We start from the raw sequence: 18,981 nt of genomic DNA on the forward strand, positions 1-18,981 counted from the left end.
ACTGTAAACGACCCTGTGTACATGGACAGATAAGATAACATAGAGGAGGGTTCAGGGGCTTCTGAAAAAAACACCCAACTGCTCATAAACAGTCGTTTACAAGTAGCAGTGTACATGAAGCCTAAAAATACGTACGGGGTTCTTCACTGTCAGAGCAGTAAGGATGTGGAATTCTCTTCCACAAGCAGTGGTATCAGCAGGGAGCATCGATGATTCGATAGTTTAAAAAAACTATTAGATGGGCACCTTAAAGACCACAACATACAGGGGTATACAATGTACGGTTAACATCAAACACACACACACATCATAGGTTGAAGTGGATGGGCTGATGTCTTTTTTCAACCTCACAAACTATGTAACTATGTAACATGAGTAGTAGATAGAGTATTGTGTATACTGTACTTCTACTTTTATATGTGTGTTATTTTGTGTGGGCACACAGACATCTTTACATGTACATTGAATTTATGTAGAGATATATAAATGTTACTATACCTACAAGGGGAGTTGAAGAAAGTGAGCAATCAGCAGATCGATCTACGGATTAATAAATGATGGGATGAAGGAAGTCAAATCCTTCATAAATCAAAGCTCTCCCATCACAGGGTGACTCATATCCTACTTAGCTCCACATAATACAGCTCCACTACAAGTTAAGCGGTCCTGGGGCCCAGATCATAATTTATCAGTTTCCCCTCTTCCATTGTGTCCACTGACTAACTAACCCCAAATTCCTGATAAAGGCTCTGCTAATCTCACTCATGGAAATGTTTTTGAAGCAAGAGGTGATGGCAGATGGAGTCAAGAGCTAGCCTGGGGCAGCAGGAACTGTGTGACACACACATAGACACACTCACGCTGAACAAATATATAGAGACTATATATATAAATTAAAACGTACCCCCCCCCCCCACCCACCCACCCATGCACACAAATTAACTCCTTCCAGTCCATGATTTGTGCTTAGGTGACCAGAGTCATTCTGATCTGGTGGTTACATTTAGGCTCCATGCACACTGGCCTTAAAAAAAAAAAAAATGACTTGGAACATTTTTATTTTGTCGGACGAGGGTGCTGCCTTGCTGCATTCATGAATGAAGATGGTGGGGTGGACTCCCCAGGTAGGGACGATTTTCTGGCCTCTCTTGGCCTTTCATACCCTTTTTTTTCTTCTTTTTCTCTCTTCTTGTGTTGTGTCTTTCTTTTTTTTGTTTGTTTGTTTTGTTTTGTTTTGTCCTGTTTTGTTTTTGTTTGTCTTGTCCTAATAAATGAAGGGCAAACACGGAATGGACGGGCAACCTGAGGGTTTATTTTACTGCCAGTTATGATTATATGTTGTGGGAAGGTATATAAATTGAATGTAACCCTCTTGTGGGAGTTTATGGAGGGGGTAGTGAAGATATAAATTACTTTTTAGGATGACCTGGTTTTTTTATGATGGTTTGGCTGTTATGTATTCATTTTGTTCCGCTGTGTGCCCTTTTGTGTTCTAAAAATAAAGTTACAATTGAAAAAAAAAAAAAAAAAATGACAGTTTCCTTGAAAAAATGCTCATATAGTGCGTTTTTTTTGTACATACAATATAATAAATATCCGCGCTTAGAAGTGACTTAAGAAAGCAGCCACTAAAAAAACGTGATACCAGTCCAGCAATGATTCAAATCAATAAAAGTGGTGCTAAATAATTTCAATTAAATAGGTGATGAATATACAATAACCATAAGTATGTATAAATTGGTGCAAAAACCATTCAACACAAAAAGTCCCATATATTGATATATCGAATCCTCAGTAAATAGTGCAGTGCAATTGATGACATACATTGTACATAGTTTAGATGAGTATCTGGGAGTTTTGTGTTTTTTTTCTGCTAGAAAGCTCCAATCAGAAACGCAAACCAGGAGGGTTTTTTTTTCCTGCCTCTAAACGTTGAGCTTAAAATATGCCTGTAATCGTCCAAATATGCATGGACTCATAGGATAACATTGAGCTGCTTCTACAGGGAAAACACAAAACTCCTGTAGTAGCAGTGGTCATAGGTGTGCGCAGGGGGTGTGCCAGGTGTGCCTGGGCACACCCTAATCACTATGTGCGATGCTGACTCTCCCTACTGCCGGGAGCCCCCCCCCCCCCTTCTTTGCCCCTTCTGCCCTGCAGTGCTGCTAGATTCCCTCCTCTCCTCTCCTCCCGGCTGCTGCAGGGGATGTTTCAAGATGGAGAGCGGAGGAAGGGGCTAGTAAATATGTAATTTACCTGCATCTTCCTTTTCTAAATGAATACAGTGAACACACTCACTCACTGTGTCCATTCATAACTGAAGCATAGTAAATTGTGTTTACTATGCTTCTGTTTGTGATTGAATAGGAAGCCACTCAGCACAGACCGATTCATTCACTGCTCCATGCAGCCGAGGCTGCAAAGAAAGGCATGTGTGTTTGAGGTTGGGGGTGCACACCCTAATGCAGTAGGCTGCGCACACCTATGGCAGTGGTTTTCAAGCCAGTGTGCATGGAGCCTTAATACTTTTTCCAAAGGTAGAAAGAACTGAAACATTCCACAGGAATCTCTTTCCCACTCTTTTTCCTCCTTGAATGTAATTGGAAAGAATACTGTTACGTCAATGTACTATTCAGGGTTGGGACAAGGGGTGGGCAAGAGGGGCGGCTGCCCTGGGTGGAATGGTTTATTGCAGGGATGGGGGGCACCCTGACCCTAAGGGAATGGGCGGCGCAGTTTTGCATTTTTGCCCTGGGTGCTCGATGACCTTGTCCCGTCACTGGTATTATTGGAACATTGTTACGTGATCACCAACTCTAGGTGGGAATCATGGGGTCTGCCCCCCCTGCCCCCCCCCCCCCAGCACCCTCGCTGTGGCCATGGCTGTTAGTAACATTCTGGTCAAAGCATTTGTATAGAGCAAACTTTCAGTGGAAGGACTTGCATACTAAGGTGTACATGTGCCTATGAAAGATACAAAATCTCAACAATATATGAGCACTCCAAAAAAATGTCCTGGTCAAGAGTTTCTTTCTTTATTTGTAGCAATTCACAGAACGTGCAGTCAACCGTTTTTGACAGATATATGATATAAAAATAGTACTACCATTGTTTATAAAGTGTGCTAAAACCCTAAAAGCAAATATTTAATATATTAAAGTTTACTGATCCTTGAAGTAATTCTAATGGTTAACTTAAAAAAAAAATATATATATATATATATATATATCTATATATATATATATAGATATATATATATATATATATAATAAATAATATATAAAATAAAATAATAAAAATTATAAAATAATAAATAATATATAATAATAATAATAATAAAATAACAAAAATTAATAAAATAATAAATAAAATTAATAAAATAAAATAAAATAATATATATCTCAAGCAACGGTTTTCCACAGAGCAGCCTCGATCCTCCTTTTTTTTTTGGGTTGCTCGCTGATGCTCCTGGCCCCTCCCTTCTGCCAAGTCACTGGCTGTGATTGACAGCAGCGGGAGCCAATGGCTCCTGCTGCTGTGTCTGAGCCAATGAGAAGAGAGAGAGAGAGCTGGGAAGGCCTTGGCTCTCATGCACATTGATGGATTGAGATCGGGCTCAGGTAAGTATTTGGGGAGGAAGCTGCTTGCGGAATGTTTTTCACTTTAATGCTTAGAATGCATTATGGTAAAAAAAAAAAAACTTCTGTCTATAAAACTACTTTAAATGTTGTGCCTGGATTCACTTTACCCCTTTATTTTCTTCTGTTGCTCCAGCCAGTAAGTTTGTTATTTTTCCACCTTTAACAGACCAAGCTGTCCAGTAGAAATGGCAGTTAGGCGGTTGAGACAAACCATTTACCAATGATCCACGTTTATTTATTTCTGTAAAACCTTTATTCCAAAAGAAAAAAAAAACTGTTGCTGTAACTGCTTAAAAAGTGGTAAGGGGAGTTTGGCTTTAATTTGTTAGTCAAGTCCATCTAAATCTGCTAGTGAATCTAACACTACCTTCTGCCCAGGTTGCCAATGGTGCTGTCCAAGGGTGGCTATATTGCTCCTCTATAGAGTGGAGACAGCCTAAAGCCCCGTACACACGATCAGATTATCGAACGATCTGTCGTCCGTTTTTTGTGGCATGCTAGTCTGATGTGGAAAGTGAAGAGGTTATTTTCATACGAATTATCCCGTATGACAGAATTCTACTTCAGAAGTGATGTCATGTGTTGGATTGCTTTGTATGTGTTCTTTTGTCTCTGAGCATGCCTAGTCTTGCTCTTAAGATTTTTTTCTGTCGAAATCTGTACTAATGAGATGAAAATCGGACGTTGTATTATGGACAACAAAAATTTTATAGCCTGCACATCAGGATTTTGTCAGCTGAAAAGTCAGAGTTGGCTGTCGAAAGCACCATACTAACAATCCGAAAATCGGCAGATCGGTCGTCGGACGAAATTTCCCTTCCGAATTTTGTTATCGTGTGTACGGGACTTAAGACAGGAAGTGTGTTATTGGCCGGTTTACCACCTGAAAAAAGAAAGCTTATGCAGCCATCATATTTAGGGATTGCTAAATTCCTATGTATTACATTTTTGTTTTGGGGTTTGGACACTTTAGTAGTCAGCAAAGCAAAGCCAAGAATTTTTGGTGCCTTCATTATTCAGCATGGTTGACCCTAGTAGTTATTTTCTGTAATATTATATCATTAATCTGAACATTGACAGACCTGGCAGAAGCACACACGCCCACACTGCTGCAGGATGAGATACAAAAGATTTTCTTTCAACCAAATACAGAAGATAACAAGTTACATCTTTACCACATTCGATTAAAAAAGAAAACATTTAACAGAAAGTTATTTACTGATTCTATAAAACCTTTCAGCATTGTGTATTCAAACAGACCCAGAGGTTTTCCAAGCTCTCTATACCTCTAGACAAGGTGCCCAACGTCAATAGATGGCAATCTCCCAATCCACCCTGGTCCAGTGTGTTTGGGGCATTGTGCGACATCTTAAAATGACAATGCCTGATTACTATTGTTCTTCCCGATACCTCAGCCCCCTCCTCAATTGCCCTGAACTGGAATAATTATTTGATTAACCTTTTAATGCCACCTCCTGCCAGCCCTTTATGTGGGCTTTAATGCCTGAGAAGCAGTGTGGATTCTGTATTATGTGACCATTGTTTATTGGCTCTCACATTGGTCACATGATCAGAAGCCCTTCCTGCTATTGGTGACAATTCGGTCAGTATGCTGGGAGCCCACCTTCCTTGCCCCTGCATATATGTGTTACACGCTTGGCAAGAGGTTAAAGGATCAGTCCACCCAAAACAGTTATTTCAGTTATGGATAGTTGCTGGCAGAGGCGTAACTAGAACCTTCAGGGCCCTGATGCAAGAAACCATGAAGGGCCCCCCAGACCCCTGGCCGGGGCCCTTACCTTCAAGCCCAGGGCTCTTCCCACTAATCCTGGGGCTCTTTACACTCGTTCCATGGCCTTTTATTACGGTCCCGCAGCAGGATTCTTTCACAAGTTCTGCAGTGGGCCCCCTTTCTGCAATCTTGGGGCCTCCCCACAGTGGTGCAATGCCAGGGTCCGGTCGCAAGTGTGACCTTTGCAATCCTGGAAGTTCACCCACTGGTTTGCTACCGGGCCCCCTGGAGCATGGGGCCCGGTAGCGATTGCAACCCCTGCAACCCCTGTAGTTACGCCCCTGGTTGCTGGAGTGTTAAACAATATGGCGGTGTCTTATATCTGAGAAATTTGACTAAGTACGCTCCCGGGTAGCGGTATCCTGGGCGTCTATGTAGTGTAATAAGTGCCACATCCTATTGAAAGATTGAAAAAAACTAAATAGAAAGAAACGTGGACTTTGAAGGAACGAAATACTTAAAAATATAACATTTTATTGAATAATCTATATATAAGCATCAAAAGAAAAAGCACAAAAAACATAACAATGTAACATCCCATTCATAGAGGGAAACATCAGGATACCAAAACGGTGCCTCCATCTGACTGGATGCAGACACTGATCAGCTGACAGTTTTCCAACCGGCTTATTTTGACAAAAGTCGATTGAATAATCGACTTTTGTTAAACTAAACTGTGCTGGCACAGTCATAAGTTATGCAAATTTTGGACCAGCCTTGGGAATTGGCCAAAATTGGAGCAATGTATGGCCACTTCTAGGATTTATCTTCTTTTGCAGAATAGATGTTTTAGAAAGTCACTTTAGGAACATTGGGAATTAATGGGAGCCATGCTGCCCATCCCCACCCATAGACATCTATGACATGTTCAGGGGGGGCTCCACATTTTTGGAATTCTTCCACATGTATATAACTGTCAGAGCCACGCAGATTCCACAAACAGCTATTATTCAGCTTCACAAAAGAAATATAGCCAGTTAAATGAGTTGTAAAGTCAGAAGGTTTTTTTATCTTAATTCATCGCAATAAGATAAAAAGCCCCTTGTGTGCAGCAGCCTTCACAGCACCCCCTAATACTTACCTGAGCCCCATCTCTGTCTAGTGATATCCACTGGTTCCTTGGCCTTCCGGGACTCTCCCTCCTGATTGGCTGGGACACAGCCACGGCGCCATTGACTCCCACGGCTGTCAATCAAAGTCAGTTAGCCAAACAGGAGAGAAAGGGGGCAGAGCCAAAGGGCAGCTCCATGTCTGAATGGACTCACAGAGCTGTAGCTTTGCTCTGGTGCCCCCATAGCAAGCTGCTTGCTGTGGGGCCACTCGATAGGAGGGAGGGGTCAGAAGCATGAAAAGAGGGACCCAAGAAGAAGAGGATCCGGGCTGCTCTGTACAAAACCACTGCACAGAGCAAGTAAGTATAACATGTTTATTTTTTTATTTTTTTTAAAAAAAGGAGACTTTACAATCACTTTAAGCTTTATATATATTGACAGGTGGATGGATGCATGGATAAGCATTTACTTAGCTAAAAAAAATCTGAAAATTAAGTATGTCTGTTCTTTATACCAGAACAATAAATCTACCTGCACAGAATATTTATATGACAAGAAAAAATAATTATGTGACAAAACATTATAAAAGGCTATGTAGCAGGAGGAAAGAGAGGAAGGTGAGGAAAAATAAGTGGTTGAGGGCAGGCGAGGTACAGTGGATTTCTGTATTCATTAAACACCCTTCTTAGCTTATCTAGAGCCAGAGGCTTGTCATCAGGACAGCACAATGTGTGAGGCTGAGGAGACAGGCAATGTGCAGCACACTGATTACAGTATCAGCATGGCCCAGATGTAGAGGGGAGGCAGTGGTGAGATTGGAGAAGAGAGAAGAGGAAGGTGAGAGAGAGAGAGAGAGAGAGAGAGAGAGAGAGGAGAGGAGACTGGCTAAGATTTTAGACAGGGATTGAAAAAAAAAAAAAAAAAAGAACATGACACCAAAAATGACTGCAAGAACATGCATACACAGTCCTGTACATTATACATGTCCTGTATATTATATTATATTATATTATATTATCACCATTTGCTGCAATGCTATAATAAAAAAGGGAAACCTTTCCGATAAACTGTTTTTTATTAGAATTATGTAAAATAAGCAGAGGATTTTAGTGTGGGATTTATCAAATTATAATTATAGTACTATACATGATATTAGAAAATAAAAGAATAATAGAAAATCTAACACTGAATTCAGGGGCCAAGAAATACGAGGTCACCTAGAAATGTAGGAGCCCGAAAGATCTATGTATCTATCTAGTTACATTATATATATATATATATATTTTCAAAGTCAAACTGGTAGTTTAATTAGCTCCTGTCCAAGTTGCCCTTAATATGTATATGTATATATGTATGTATGTATGTATGTAAGATAGGGAATTTAGATTGTAAGCCCCTTGAAGGCAGGGACTGATGTGGCTGTTGGCACTAGATTAGTAGGCATTTTAGTAGGTAGTTGCCACTACTAAAATACCTGTAACACAATGTATATATGTACACACACACACACACATATATATATATATATACCTTATAGATAGATAATATCTCAATCTTCTCAATCTCTCGTTATCTATATATATACATATACACACACTAGCTGCATATAAATAATATATCCACCCCTTGTATCATCAGCCTTTTACTCTACAATACATAACCAAAGCTACTTGCATCCATTTTGCTCTCTGAACATATGTTTAGTAGTATGAACCTCCTTGGTGTTTTAATTAATTTTATTAATTACTCAGGCTAATTATTGCCAATGATTTTTCATTCCATGACATATACAGGGGGTATTGTGCTGGCTTGGCAGATCACAGCCTGATGTAAGGATGCAATACAGAGATGGCAGTAAATGTCCTTTTTCTATAGAGCTGAAGCTTCTGGAATGATTCTGTTTCCAGACTCCTTCTATAGAATGTGAGGGCATCAGGTTCTGACCCTTCTCCTTGCGATCTGATTCCATGTCATATTGTGCCCTGATTTACTATACGATCGTACAGAAGTCTGTTCGATGTGCATTAAAGATCACGATGTGTCTGTAGTGAGTGAGAATGAAGTGGGGGGTGGGGGAGGGGATCCCTCTGGCACATCAGACAGAGGGGGGGGGGGGGACTTCTCCACTCCAGAACTAATCCAATAATGTCCAAACATGTCCTATCACAGGGACTATCACAGGAACAGGGAGGAAAGTCATTTAACACCTCCGAAACATCTCAGGATAGAATGTGGAGGAATTCACAGGAAATCAAACTTTTCCTTTCATCTTGTTACATTGTTTCTCGCATTGGATAGACTCTTAAAGGGCCAGTGAATATAGAATGTCATGCCACATGCCATATCTGATAATTGTATTCTCTAACATCGATGTACATAAAAATACATTTTAAGAACGGTTTTGAGACTCAACATGCCAAATACAATCCAATATTGTATCTAAATGAAGTGCCAGATCGATTGCCCAAAACAAACCTCTTATTTCTTTATACATGTCATGGTTTAGATCCATGGTTCAATGCAATGAAATCACCTGACCAATGGCCCATTTCTTCTATGGGATCACTGGAAAGGAAACCAGCTGGATGGGGGAATCCATCTCTTTTCAGTTTTGATTATTTCCTATAGGTTCAGAAATATTATTTAAGTGATTTAACATAAACCCATATAGCCTGGCTAATATGTATGAAATAGCTTAGAGACCCCCCCCCCCCCCCAGATAAACCCCATCTTCTCCAGCTGCCACCAATCGGAAGGGAAGGGGTTACAGACACGAAGCCTGGGGTAACAAAGTGATTCGGTGTACCGTAGCGTGCGATAATGTGAGAAATCCAACATCTGACCATTGTAGGAGAGGAGCTCTTCTCCATCACTTCATCTGGAATCCTTATCTTAATTATGCTCATTATTAGTGCAAACAGATGTCGTGCACATTCATGTCACCTCTCAGAGGGGGACGTTCATCAGACTTGGGTGTCTTTCCTTCTTGTGGGTTCCAAAAACACCTCCACCTGGGAGCCTGACCTGACCTGTCCTCACAGCTCTGTGCCAGGAGGATCTACTATAGGGAGCTCTACAATATCCTCCATATCTCAGAACATCTTATACTCATCATATAGGATCCTTCTATTTATATATATATGATCCAATATCCTCCATATCCCAGAACATCATATAATTATCATATAGGATCCTTCTATTTATATATATATATATATATGATCCAATATCCTCCATATCCCAGCACATCATATAGGATTCTTCTATTTATATATATATATATATATGATCCAACATCCTCCATATCCCAGCACATCATATACTTATCATATAGGATCCTTCTATTTGTCTATCTGATCCAAAATCCTCCATATCCCAGAACATCGTATACTAATCATATAGGATCATTCTATTTATATATATATATGATCCAATATCCTCCATATCTCAGAACATCATATACTCATCATATAGGATCATTCTATTTATCTATCTGATCCAATATCCATATCCCAGCACAGCATATAGGATCCTTCTATTTATATGTATATGATCCAATATCCTCCATATCCCAACACATCATATACTCATCATATAGGATCCTTCTATTTATCAATCTGATTCAATACCCTCCATATCCCAGAACATCATATACTCATCATATAGGATCCTTCATCTATCTGATCCAATATCCTCCATATCCCAACATATCATATACTCTTCATATAGGATACTTCTATTTATCGATCTGATCCAATATCCTCCATATCCCAACACATCATATACTCATCATATAGGATCCTTCTATTTATCGATCTGATCCAAAATCTTCTATTTCCCAACACATCATATACTCATCATATAGGACCCTTCTATTTATCTATCTGATCCAATATCCTCCATATCCCAGCACATCATATATTCATCATATATGATCCTTCTATTTATCTATCTGATCTATCCTCCATATCCCAGCACATCACATACTCTTCATATAGGATCCTTCTATTTATCTATCTGATCATACCAATACATTTTATATATGGGCGAAATAATGCTATAGATTATATACACACCAACCTACACTCTACTTTTTTCTTTTCTCTTTGTTTCTTTTTTTTTTCTTTCTTTATTTCCTTTTTTCTTTTTTTCTTTTCCATATACACGTGTTATATACGGGTGAAATTATGCCATAGATGTTTATATACCTATATACTACTATACTACATACATACACAAGTAACTATAGCCACTCTATCTATCTAATGATATAAGAAATCGTAGAAGAAATGCATGTGTATGTATATGTAGAAAATTTTAATGTAGGATCTATGCGCATAACTATGCGTATATGTCATATATAATTGTATAAATTAATTTAGAAATTCAGTACAACACACAGACAACAGTCCAATTAATCAAAAAGTGGAAATTTGGACGACTTCATACAATAATGTTTATGCTACAAATACATACACACAAAACACAACTGTGCAAACACCGAAACACCGATATAACAAACAAGCTGTTTTTTAAAAGCTGCAAAACACAGAAAAATACACACACATGTGTATATATATATATATATATATGTATTTTTCTGTGTTTATAAATATATATCTCACATAAGTTGATATGTGAGAAAGAAAGAAATAAAGATACAATTACATGATCTGTGTTTAGATGTGATTGTCCCTGTTCTGTAGATGGGTGATCGGTTGTGTATAGATCTGATTGTCCCTGTTCTGTATGTGTGTGATCGGTTGTATATAGATGTGATTGTCCCTGTTCTGTAGATGGGTGATCGGTTGTGTATAGATGTGATTGTCCCTGTTCTGTATGTGTGTGATCGGTTGTATATAGATGTGATTGTCCCTGTTCTGTAGATGGGTGATCGGTTGTGTATAGATGTGATTGTCCCTGTTCTGTAGATGGGTGATCGGTTGTGTATAGATGCGATTGTCCCTGTTCTGTAGATGTGTGATCGGTTGTGTATAGATGCGATTGTCCCTGTTCTGTATGTGTGTGATCGGTTGTATATAGATGTGATTGTCCCTGTTCTGTAGATGGGTGATCGGTTGTGTATAGATGTGATTGTCCCTGTTCTGTATGTGTGTGATCGGTTGTATATAGATGTGATTGTCCCTGTTCTGTAGATGGGTGATCGGTTGTGTATAGATGTGATTGTCCCTGTTCTGTAGATGGGTGATCGGTTGTGTATAGATGTGATTGTCCCTGTTCTGTAGATGGGTGATCGGTTGTGTATAGATGTGATTGTCCCTGTTCTGTAGATGGGTGATCGGTTGTGTATAGATGTGATTGTCCCTGTTCTGTAGGTGTGTGATCGGTTGTGTATAGATGTGATTGTCCCTGTTCTGTAGATGGGTGATCGATTGTGTGATTGTCCCTGTTCTGTAGATGTGTGATCGGTTGTGTATTGCTGAGTGGAGTTACAAGATGTCTCCTCTCCTCCACATTGTCATGCACAATCAGCGCCCATATTAATCCTGAGTGATTAGCGATCTGTCTGTCTGGGAGCCCACTCTCTATCTGTCTTCCAGGCTGCCAACTAGAATCTTAGAAAAACACCATTTGCGCTATTAAAAGCCGATCCAGACATGAGCGAAGTGTGGAGGGTGAGCGTGAGAATCGTGCACCGAGTCCCCAGATCACCTTCTCCAGCCCAGCATGTGACAGTTTCCCACACAACAAAAGACAGCCAGCACTCAGCCGGCCAAGGCAGCTATTACTGTGCCCACTCCATGCAGATCCCATCCATGCCGTACAATGACTGCCCATTTCGGGAATTTTCACATCAGACAGCACACAAAGGATGTCACATCCCATTCCCAGGTGACACCAAGGAAAGTAAATAATGGAATAATGGCTTCTCTTGTGACAGTTTACAGAAAGTCCTGCATTGAGGAGATAAGAACATCTGTGCTAATATATATATATATATATATATATATATATATATATACTGACCCTTATCATCACCGAGCTTTTAGGATTTTTACTTTGTTTTGTTTTTAATGTTCACTTAAGTTCATATAGTACTACAAACAAACCATTGAGACCCTGCTGGGATTTGTAGTTCTACCAGGGCTGTCAAGCCTTAGAGATCACATTTGTCCAGTAAAAGTGCAAGCTCTGTTATCATCACACTACACATCTCAGCATGCTTTGCAAGCATCACGATTTTACTTGTAGTTCCACCAAATCTTCAAGAGTCCTACAAAAGCTTTAGCCTTAAAGATCACATTTGTCCAGCAGAAGTGCAAGCTTTGCTGCTTTAGCACTACATATCTCAGCATGCCTTGCAAGTTGCCTGCGACTACTTATAGTTCCATGAAAGCTTCTGCCTTATAGGTCACTTTGTCCAGCAGAAACGCAAGCTCTGCTGTAGCACTACATATCTCAGTATGCCTTAAAAACTTAATGCTTCAATCTTTACATTTTGTCCATCATAAGTGCAAGCTCTGTTATTTGAGCACTACTAATCTCAGCATGCCTTAAAAACATCATGCTTCAATCTTTACATTTTGTCCATCATAAGTGCAAGCTCTGTTATTTGAGCACTACTAATCTCAGCATGCCTTAAAAACATCATGCTTCAATCTACATTTTGTCCATCATAAGTGCAAGCTCTGTTGTTTGAGCACTACTAATCTCAGCATGCCTTGCAAGCTTCCTGCGGTTACTTATAGTTCCAGGAAAGCTTCAGAGTCCAACAAAAGCTTCAAGCCTCATAGATCACATTTGTTTTGGAGAAATGCAAGCTCTATTGCTGTAGCACTACATATATCAGCATGCCTTGCAAGCATTCTGCGACTACTTACAGTTCCATAAAAGCTTTAGCCTTATAGGTCCCTTTTGCCCAGCAAATGCACAAGCTCTGCTGTAGCACTACATATCTCAGCATGCATTGCAAGCATCCTGGACTACTTACAGCTTCATTGGTCACTTTTGTCCAGCAGAAGTACAAGCTCTGTTGTAGCACTACATATCTCAGCATACCTTACACACATGATGCTGCCATTTATAGTTCCACAAAAGCTTCAAAGTTGCACGAAAGCTTCAGCTTTTTAGATCACATTTGTCCAGCAGAAGTGCAAGCTCTGCTGCTTTAGCACTACATATCTCAGCATGCCTTACAAACATGATGCTGCCATTTATAGTTCCACAAAAGCTTCAAAGTTGCACGAAAGCTTCAGCTTTTTAAATCACATTTGTCCAGCAGAAGTGCAAGCTCTGCTGCTTTAGCACTACATATCTCAGCATGCCTTACAAACATGATGCTGCCATTTATAGTTCCACAAAAGCTTCAAAGTTGCACGAAAGCTTCAGCTTTTTAAATCACATTTGTCCAGCAGAAGTGCAAGCTCTGCTGCTTTAGCACTACATATCTCAGCAAAACTTACAAGCGACCTGCTGCTACTTATAGTCCCACAAAAGCTTAAGTCTTATAGATCAAATTTATCCAGCAGAAGTGCAGAATCTGCTGTGGTAGCACCAATATCTGAGCATGCCTTGCAAGCATCCTGCTGCTACTTATAGTTCCACAAAATCCCCGGCCTCATAGATCACATTTAACCAGCAGAAATGCAAGCTCTGTTGTTGTTGCACTGCATATCTCAGCATACCTTGCAAGCGTCATTCTGCTATTTATAGTGCCACAAAAGCTCCAGAGTCCCAGTTGTGTTACTATCCAAAGCATTGATTTTATTATCAGAAGTCTAGTGTTATTTACCGCAATCTTTGCGCCTGGGCACACATTTAATTGTAGGCTTAACTAAGCAGAAACCTTCTATATAATAAGCTGGGTGCAGTTAAATATTTGGCAGCAGGATACAGTCTATTGAAAACAGTCCTCAGCAGTATTAAAATTGGAACACAATGTTATTTGGCCAGAACTGCTGCCTAGAACTCAGACTATGCTCATTGGTATCTCTCCTTATATATTGATTTATTCCTTTTTAGACTACAATGTTTTTTTTTTTTTAACCTGATCATTTTAAAGTGTTTAAATAACCAATGAAATAAGCTCTGTATTGATCAGCACATTACTTTAAATTAATCCAAAGCCTTCATGACAATGGGCTTCATGAAGTGCCTGGCTTCTGCCACATATCTTGGATTAGAACATTGATCCAATGGCACTGTCACCAAATCCAGACAGAGAGGAGCTGCTGGGATCATCCAGAGATGCCCACCAGGAGCCACAATGACTAATATTAGATACAGGACCCAGCTATTGATCGTTATGGATTGGCAGCCAGCTCTGAGAACTTGATTTGGATGAAGCTTGCAAAAAAACTGGAGGAAACTGCCTGTTCACATTGGGTTTCCTAAGGAAATCTGTGCTGATCTGCAAGGAAACTGTGCATGACATTGTATGTCCCACCAGGAAACACAAAACACACTATCAACCACCCAAAGCAGGCTGCTGCTTATCTCTGGCAAGCCTCAAATCTGTTAGAAAACAAGGCCAGATGCCCGGTCACTTCCACGACAGGATTAAAGGCTCCACAATGGAAAAAGATACATGTGGCCAGAGACAGGCAGCCTAGCAAGCCCTGCACTGCACAAGCTGGGACAGGGACTACAATAGATGTCATCTGGATGTGTCAACTGTCACTGTCAAGATAAACAAACAGTTAGAGTGGGTCATTTAGGAACACACTGCCCACTTGCTTGATCAGGAACTGATGGAAAAATGCTGATTGCATGAAATACTATTAATATGGATGACATTCATAATAATAAATACCCAGCAGTTAATTTTTACAAATTATAGAAAAACAACAACTATGACCTAAAATAAAGGCTTATTTTATCTAGGTGGGGGTTGACTGCTGGCTGCAAGCAAGACTTTTGCTGGAGTTTTTGTAACTCATCCCTGGTATGTTGCAAGGATCTGTTGTGGCCAAATATTTGCACTTGAAAGAAGAAGTACATAGGAGTAGAGGCTACTGTGCACATACTGTATAAGGAGACCAAGCCAGATGGGTCCTGTTTTATGTCACTCCTCACTCCTCAGTCTGAGTGTATACAGAGCTGCACATGGAGCATGGACATACATGGAAAACATGCAGCCCTGGACCTAGGAGCTTACACTTTAATATTCACTGACAGCAGCTCCTTAAACTTTATATCCTGGAAGACCATCAAGCCAGAGCTGGAAACCTCAGACAGAAATCTGTTTCCCCCATCATATAACAGAGCTCTCTATGTTTGCCATAAATTCTGTAATAAAGACGTCTTTGTTCTATCTGATTAAGGCGATTTAAACAATATGCTGCAGACAGTCTCTCCCTTCCCCCCTCCTTTATTCATGCTATGTGGCTACAAAGTAGGACAGAAATTAGAACTGTATGTATAGGTCCAGAAAATCATATAATTCATACATTTATTACAACATGGACACAAGCAACCTAAACACTCCCAATAATATGATCAATATATCAGGAACCGCATCACCCTAAGAATAATAATATTAATAACAATAATATGAATAATAATAAAACTAAAACTTTAAATGGCTACTGCTTCACTGTAAGTCCTATTATCTAATATGGAACGTCTGCATTACTCAAAAATGTAATATTACAATACATTGGTACATAACCGTAAATCTTGCTCTGATAATGGATGTTGGTGAGATAATTCAGCTATGCATCATCCCATATCAGTGCTATAATACCCATGCATCACATCCAAATGCTCATATCATAACCTATACATCACCCCAAACATACCTACACCTAGGCATGACCCTAAATAGAATCCAATTTCTAAAGGTTTGTTCTGCTGTATCACCCCATGCACAGACTTACATCACCCCATACAGGCATGTACAATGTTTAAAGCTGTATAAGGTACATTCCTGCATTACCCCATAAAGAGCTGTGCATTGCATAATCTTGTATCATTCCCACATAGGACTGTAGTAAGTATACTTCTGCATCACCCCATATAGAACTGTAAAGGTAAACTTCTGCATTACCTCTGTAGAATGTAAAATCCTACATCACCCCACATAGATACTGTCCCTATAACACCCCATAAAACAATGTACATACTTGCATCACTCCATATAGAGCTGTATAATGTATAGTCCTGCATCATCCCAAAACAAGCTATACAACTGGCATCACTCCATATAGAGCTGAACAGAGTAAGCTCTGATCACCCCATATAGAAATGTACTGTTTATATTCCTGAACACCCTATATAGATATGGATATTGTAAATTACTGATCACTCCTTATAGAGGTGTACAATGTACAAGTCTGGTCACTCCATACATATCTGTACAATATACACCCCTGATTACCCCATTCAGAAATATACACTATATGGCCCTGATCATCCTATACTCCTGATCACCCCGTAAAGAGCTGCACAATATATAATCCCGATGACCCCAGAAAAGGATGTACAGTGTGACACTTCGGATTACCACATATAGAGCTGTATAATGTTCATTCCTGATCAACCTATACAAAACTGTGTAAAATAATATCCTGATCTCCCCATACAAAACTGTGCAAAATAATATCCTGATCACCCCATACAAAACTGTGCAAAATAATATCCTGATCTCCCCATACAAAACTGTGCAAAATAATATCCTGATCTCCCCATACAAAACTGTGCAAAATAATATCCTGATCTCCCCATACAAAACTGTGCAAAATAAAATCCTGGTCACCCCATACAAAACTGTGCAAAATAAAATCCTGATCACACTATACAAAAATGTGCAAAATAAAATCCTGATCACCCCATACAAAACTGTGCAAAATAAAATCCTGATCACACTATACAGAGCTGAACAATATAAACATTTGATCATCCTATACAGAGCTGTATAATATAAAATAATGAGCTTCCTATACAGAGCTGTACAATAACATCAAGATCATTCCATATAGAGCTGCAAAACAAAAGTGCTGATCACCTCATATGGAGCTGTACAATATAAGACCATGATCACCCTATATTTTATTGCACAATATATAAGGCTCATTGATGCTTTTGTAATATACACCTCTGGTCACCCCATAAAGAGCTATTCAAGATACCTCTCTGATCAACTCATATAAAGCTATTCGCTGTACCCCTCCTGACCACCCCATATAGATCTGGTCATTGTATTCTCTTGATCACCCATTATAGAGTTGATCATTGCACCCTCCTGATTACCCATACCATATACATCTAATCATTGCACCCTCCTGATCATCCCATATAAATCGAATTATTGTACCCTTCTGATCACTCCATATAGAACTTACCATCACCCTCCTGATCCTGATTGCCCTATATAAATCTAATCATTGCACCCTTCTGATCACCCCATATATATCTAATCATGGAACCCCCCTTGATCACCCCATATAGATGTAATCATTGCACCCCCTGATCACCCCATATACATCCAATCATTGCACCCTGCTAATCATTCCTTTTAGATCTAATCATTGCACCCTCCTGATCACCCCATATAGAGCAGATCATTGCACCCTCCTGATCAACCCAAATAGATCTATACGTTGCACCCTTCTGATCACCCCTATATAGATCTATACATTGCACCCTCCTGATCACCCCATATAGAGCTGATCATTGCACCCTCCTGATCACCCCATATAGATATATACATTGCACCCTCCTGATCACCTCATATACAGCTGATCATTGCACCCTCCTGATCACCCATATGGATCTATACATTGCACCCTCCTGATCACCCCATATGGATCTAAAAATTGCACCCCCCTAATCACCCCATATAAATCTATACATTGCACCCTCATAATCACCCCATATAGATCTATACATTGCACCCCCTAATCACCCCATATAGATCTATACAGTGCACCCTCCTGATCACCCCATATAGATCTATACATTGCACCCCCTAATCACCCCATATAGATCTATACATTGCACCCCCTGATCACCCCATATAGATCTATACATTGCACCCCCTAATCACCCCATATAGATCTATACATTGCACCCCCTGATCACCCCACAAAGTCTGTGAACTTTCAGCATCACCTTGGCTGTGTCAGGATGCAGAAGACCTTAGAAGAAGGTAAGTCACCCCCCCCCCCCCCCCCATCTCCGAGAAGCATCGAATGATGACAGCCTACTTACACTGGAAGGGGCTTGAGATTCCCACCATTCGCCACAGGCTTGTAACTGCAAATAAAAGTTCCTGCTCCGTGCCGGGGAGAAGCGGAGACGTCTGGGGTGGGGGGGTACAGAAGAAGAAGGAGGGGGGGGGGTCTGGAAAGTCAAAGACCCAAAGTGTAGGAGAAGAGGAGGAATGCGGCCAGATGATCGGCGTCCGCTGTCACAAGTCACAGAAGAAGAGGTCCAGCTGGGAGAGGAGAGGAGCTGAGCCGGGGGGGCTGCACTCCCGGAATCGGTGCTGTGTCCGGAGGGGTACGGAGACACATTTATTAGAAGCGATGTGTGC

General features: G+C 40.1%; 1 protein-coding gene across 1 annotated transcript in view; it reads right to left on the reverse strand.

Annotated features, from left to right (window-relative positions):
* RUNX1T1 (RUNX1 partner transcriptional co-repressor 1) overlaps nt 1-18,780 on the reverse strand; it is a 213,184-nt gene extending 194,404 nt beyond the window's left edge. Inside the window, exon 1 of the mRNA XM_082258318.1 lies at nt 18,657-18,780. Coding sequence (XP_082114444.1) covers nt 18,657-18,684 — 28 coding nt within the window. The 5' untranslated portion in view covers nt 18,685-18,780. The remainder of the gene's footprint in view (nt 1-18,656) is intronic.
* Nucleotides 18,781-18,981: the final 201 nt, after the last annotated feature.

The sequence above is a fragment of the Pelophylax lessonae genome (genome assembly GCF_965119305.1).
Source record: "Pelophylax lessonae genome assembly, chromosome: 5".
In the NCBI taxonomy this organism is placed as follows: domain Eukaryota; kingdom Metazoa; phylum Chordata; class Amphibia; order Anura; family Ranidae; genus Pelophylax; species Pelophylax lessonae.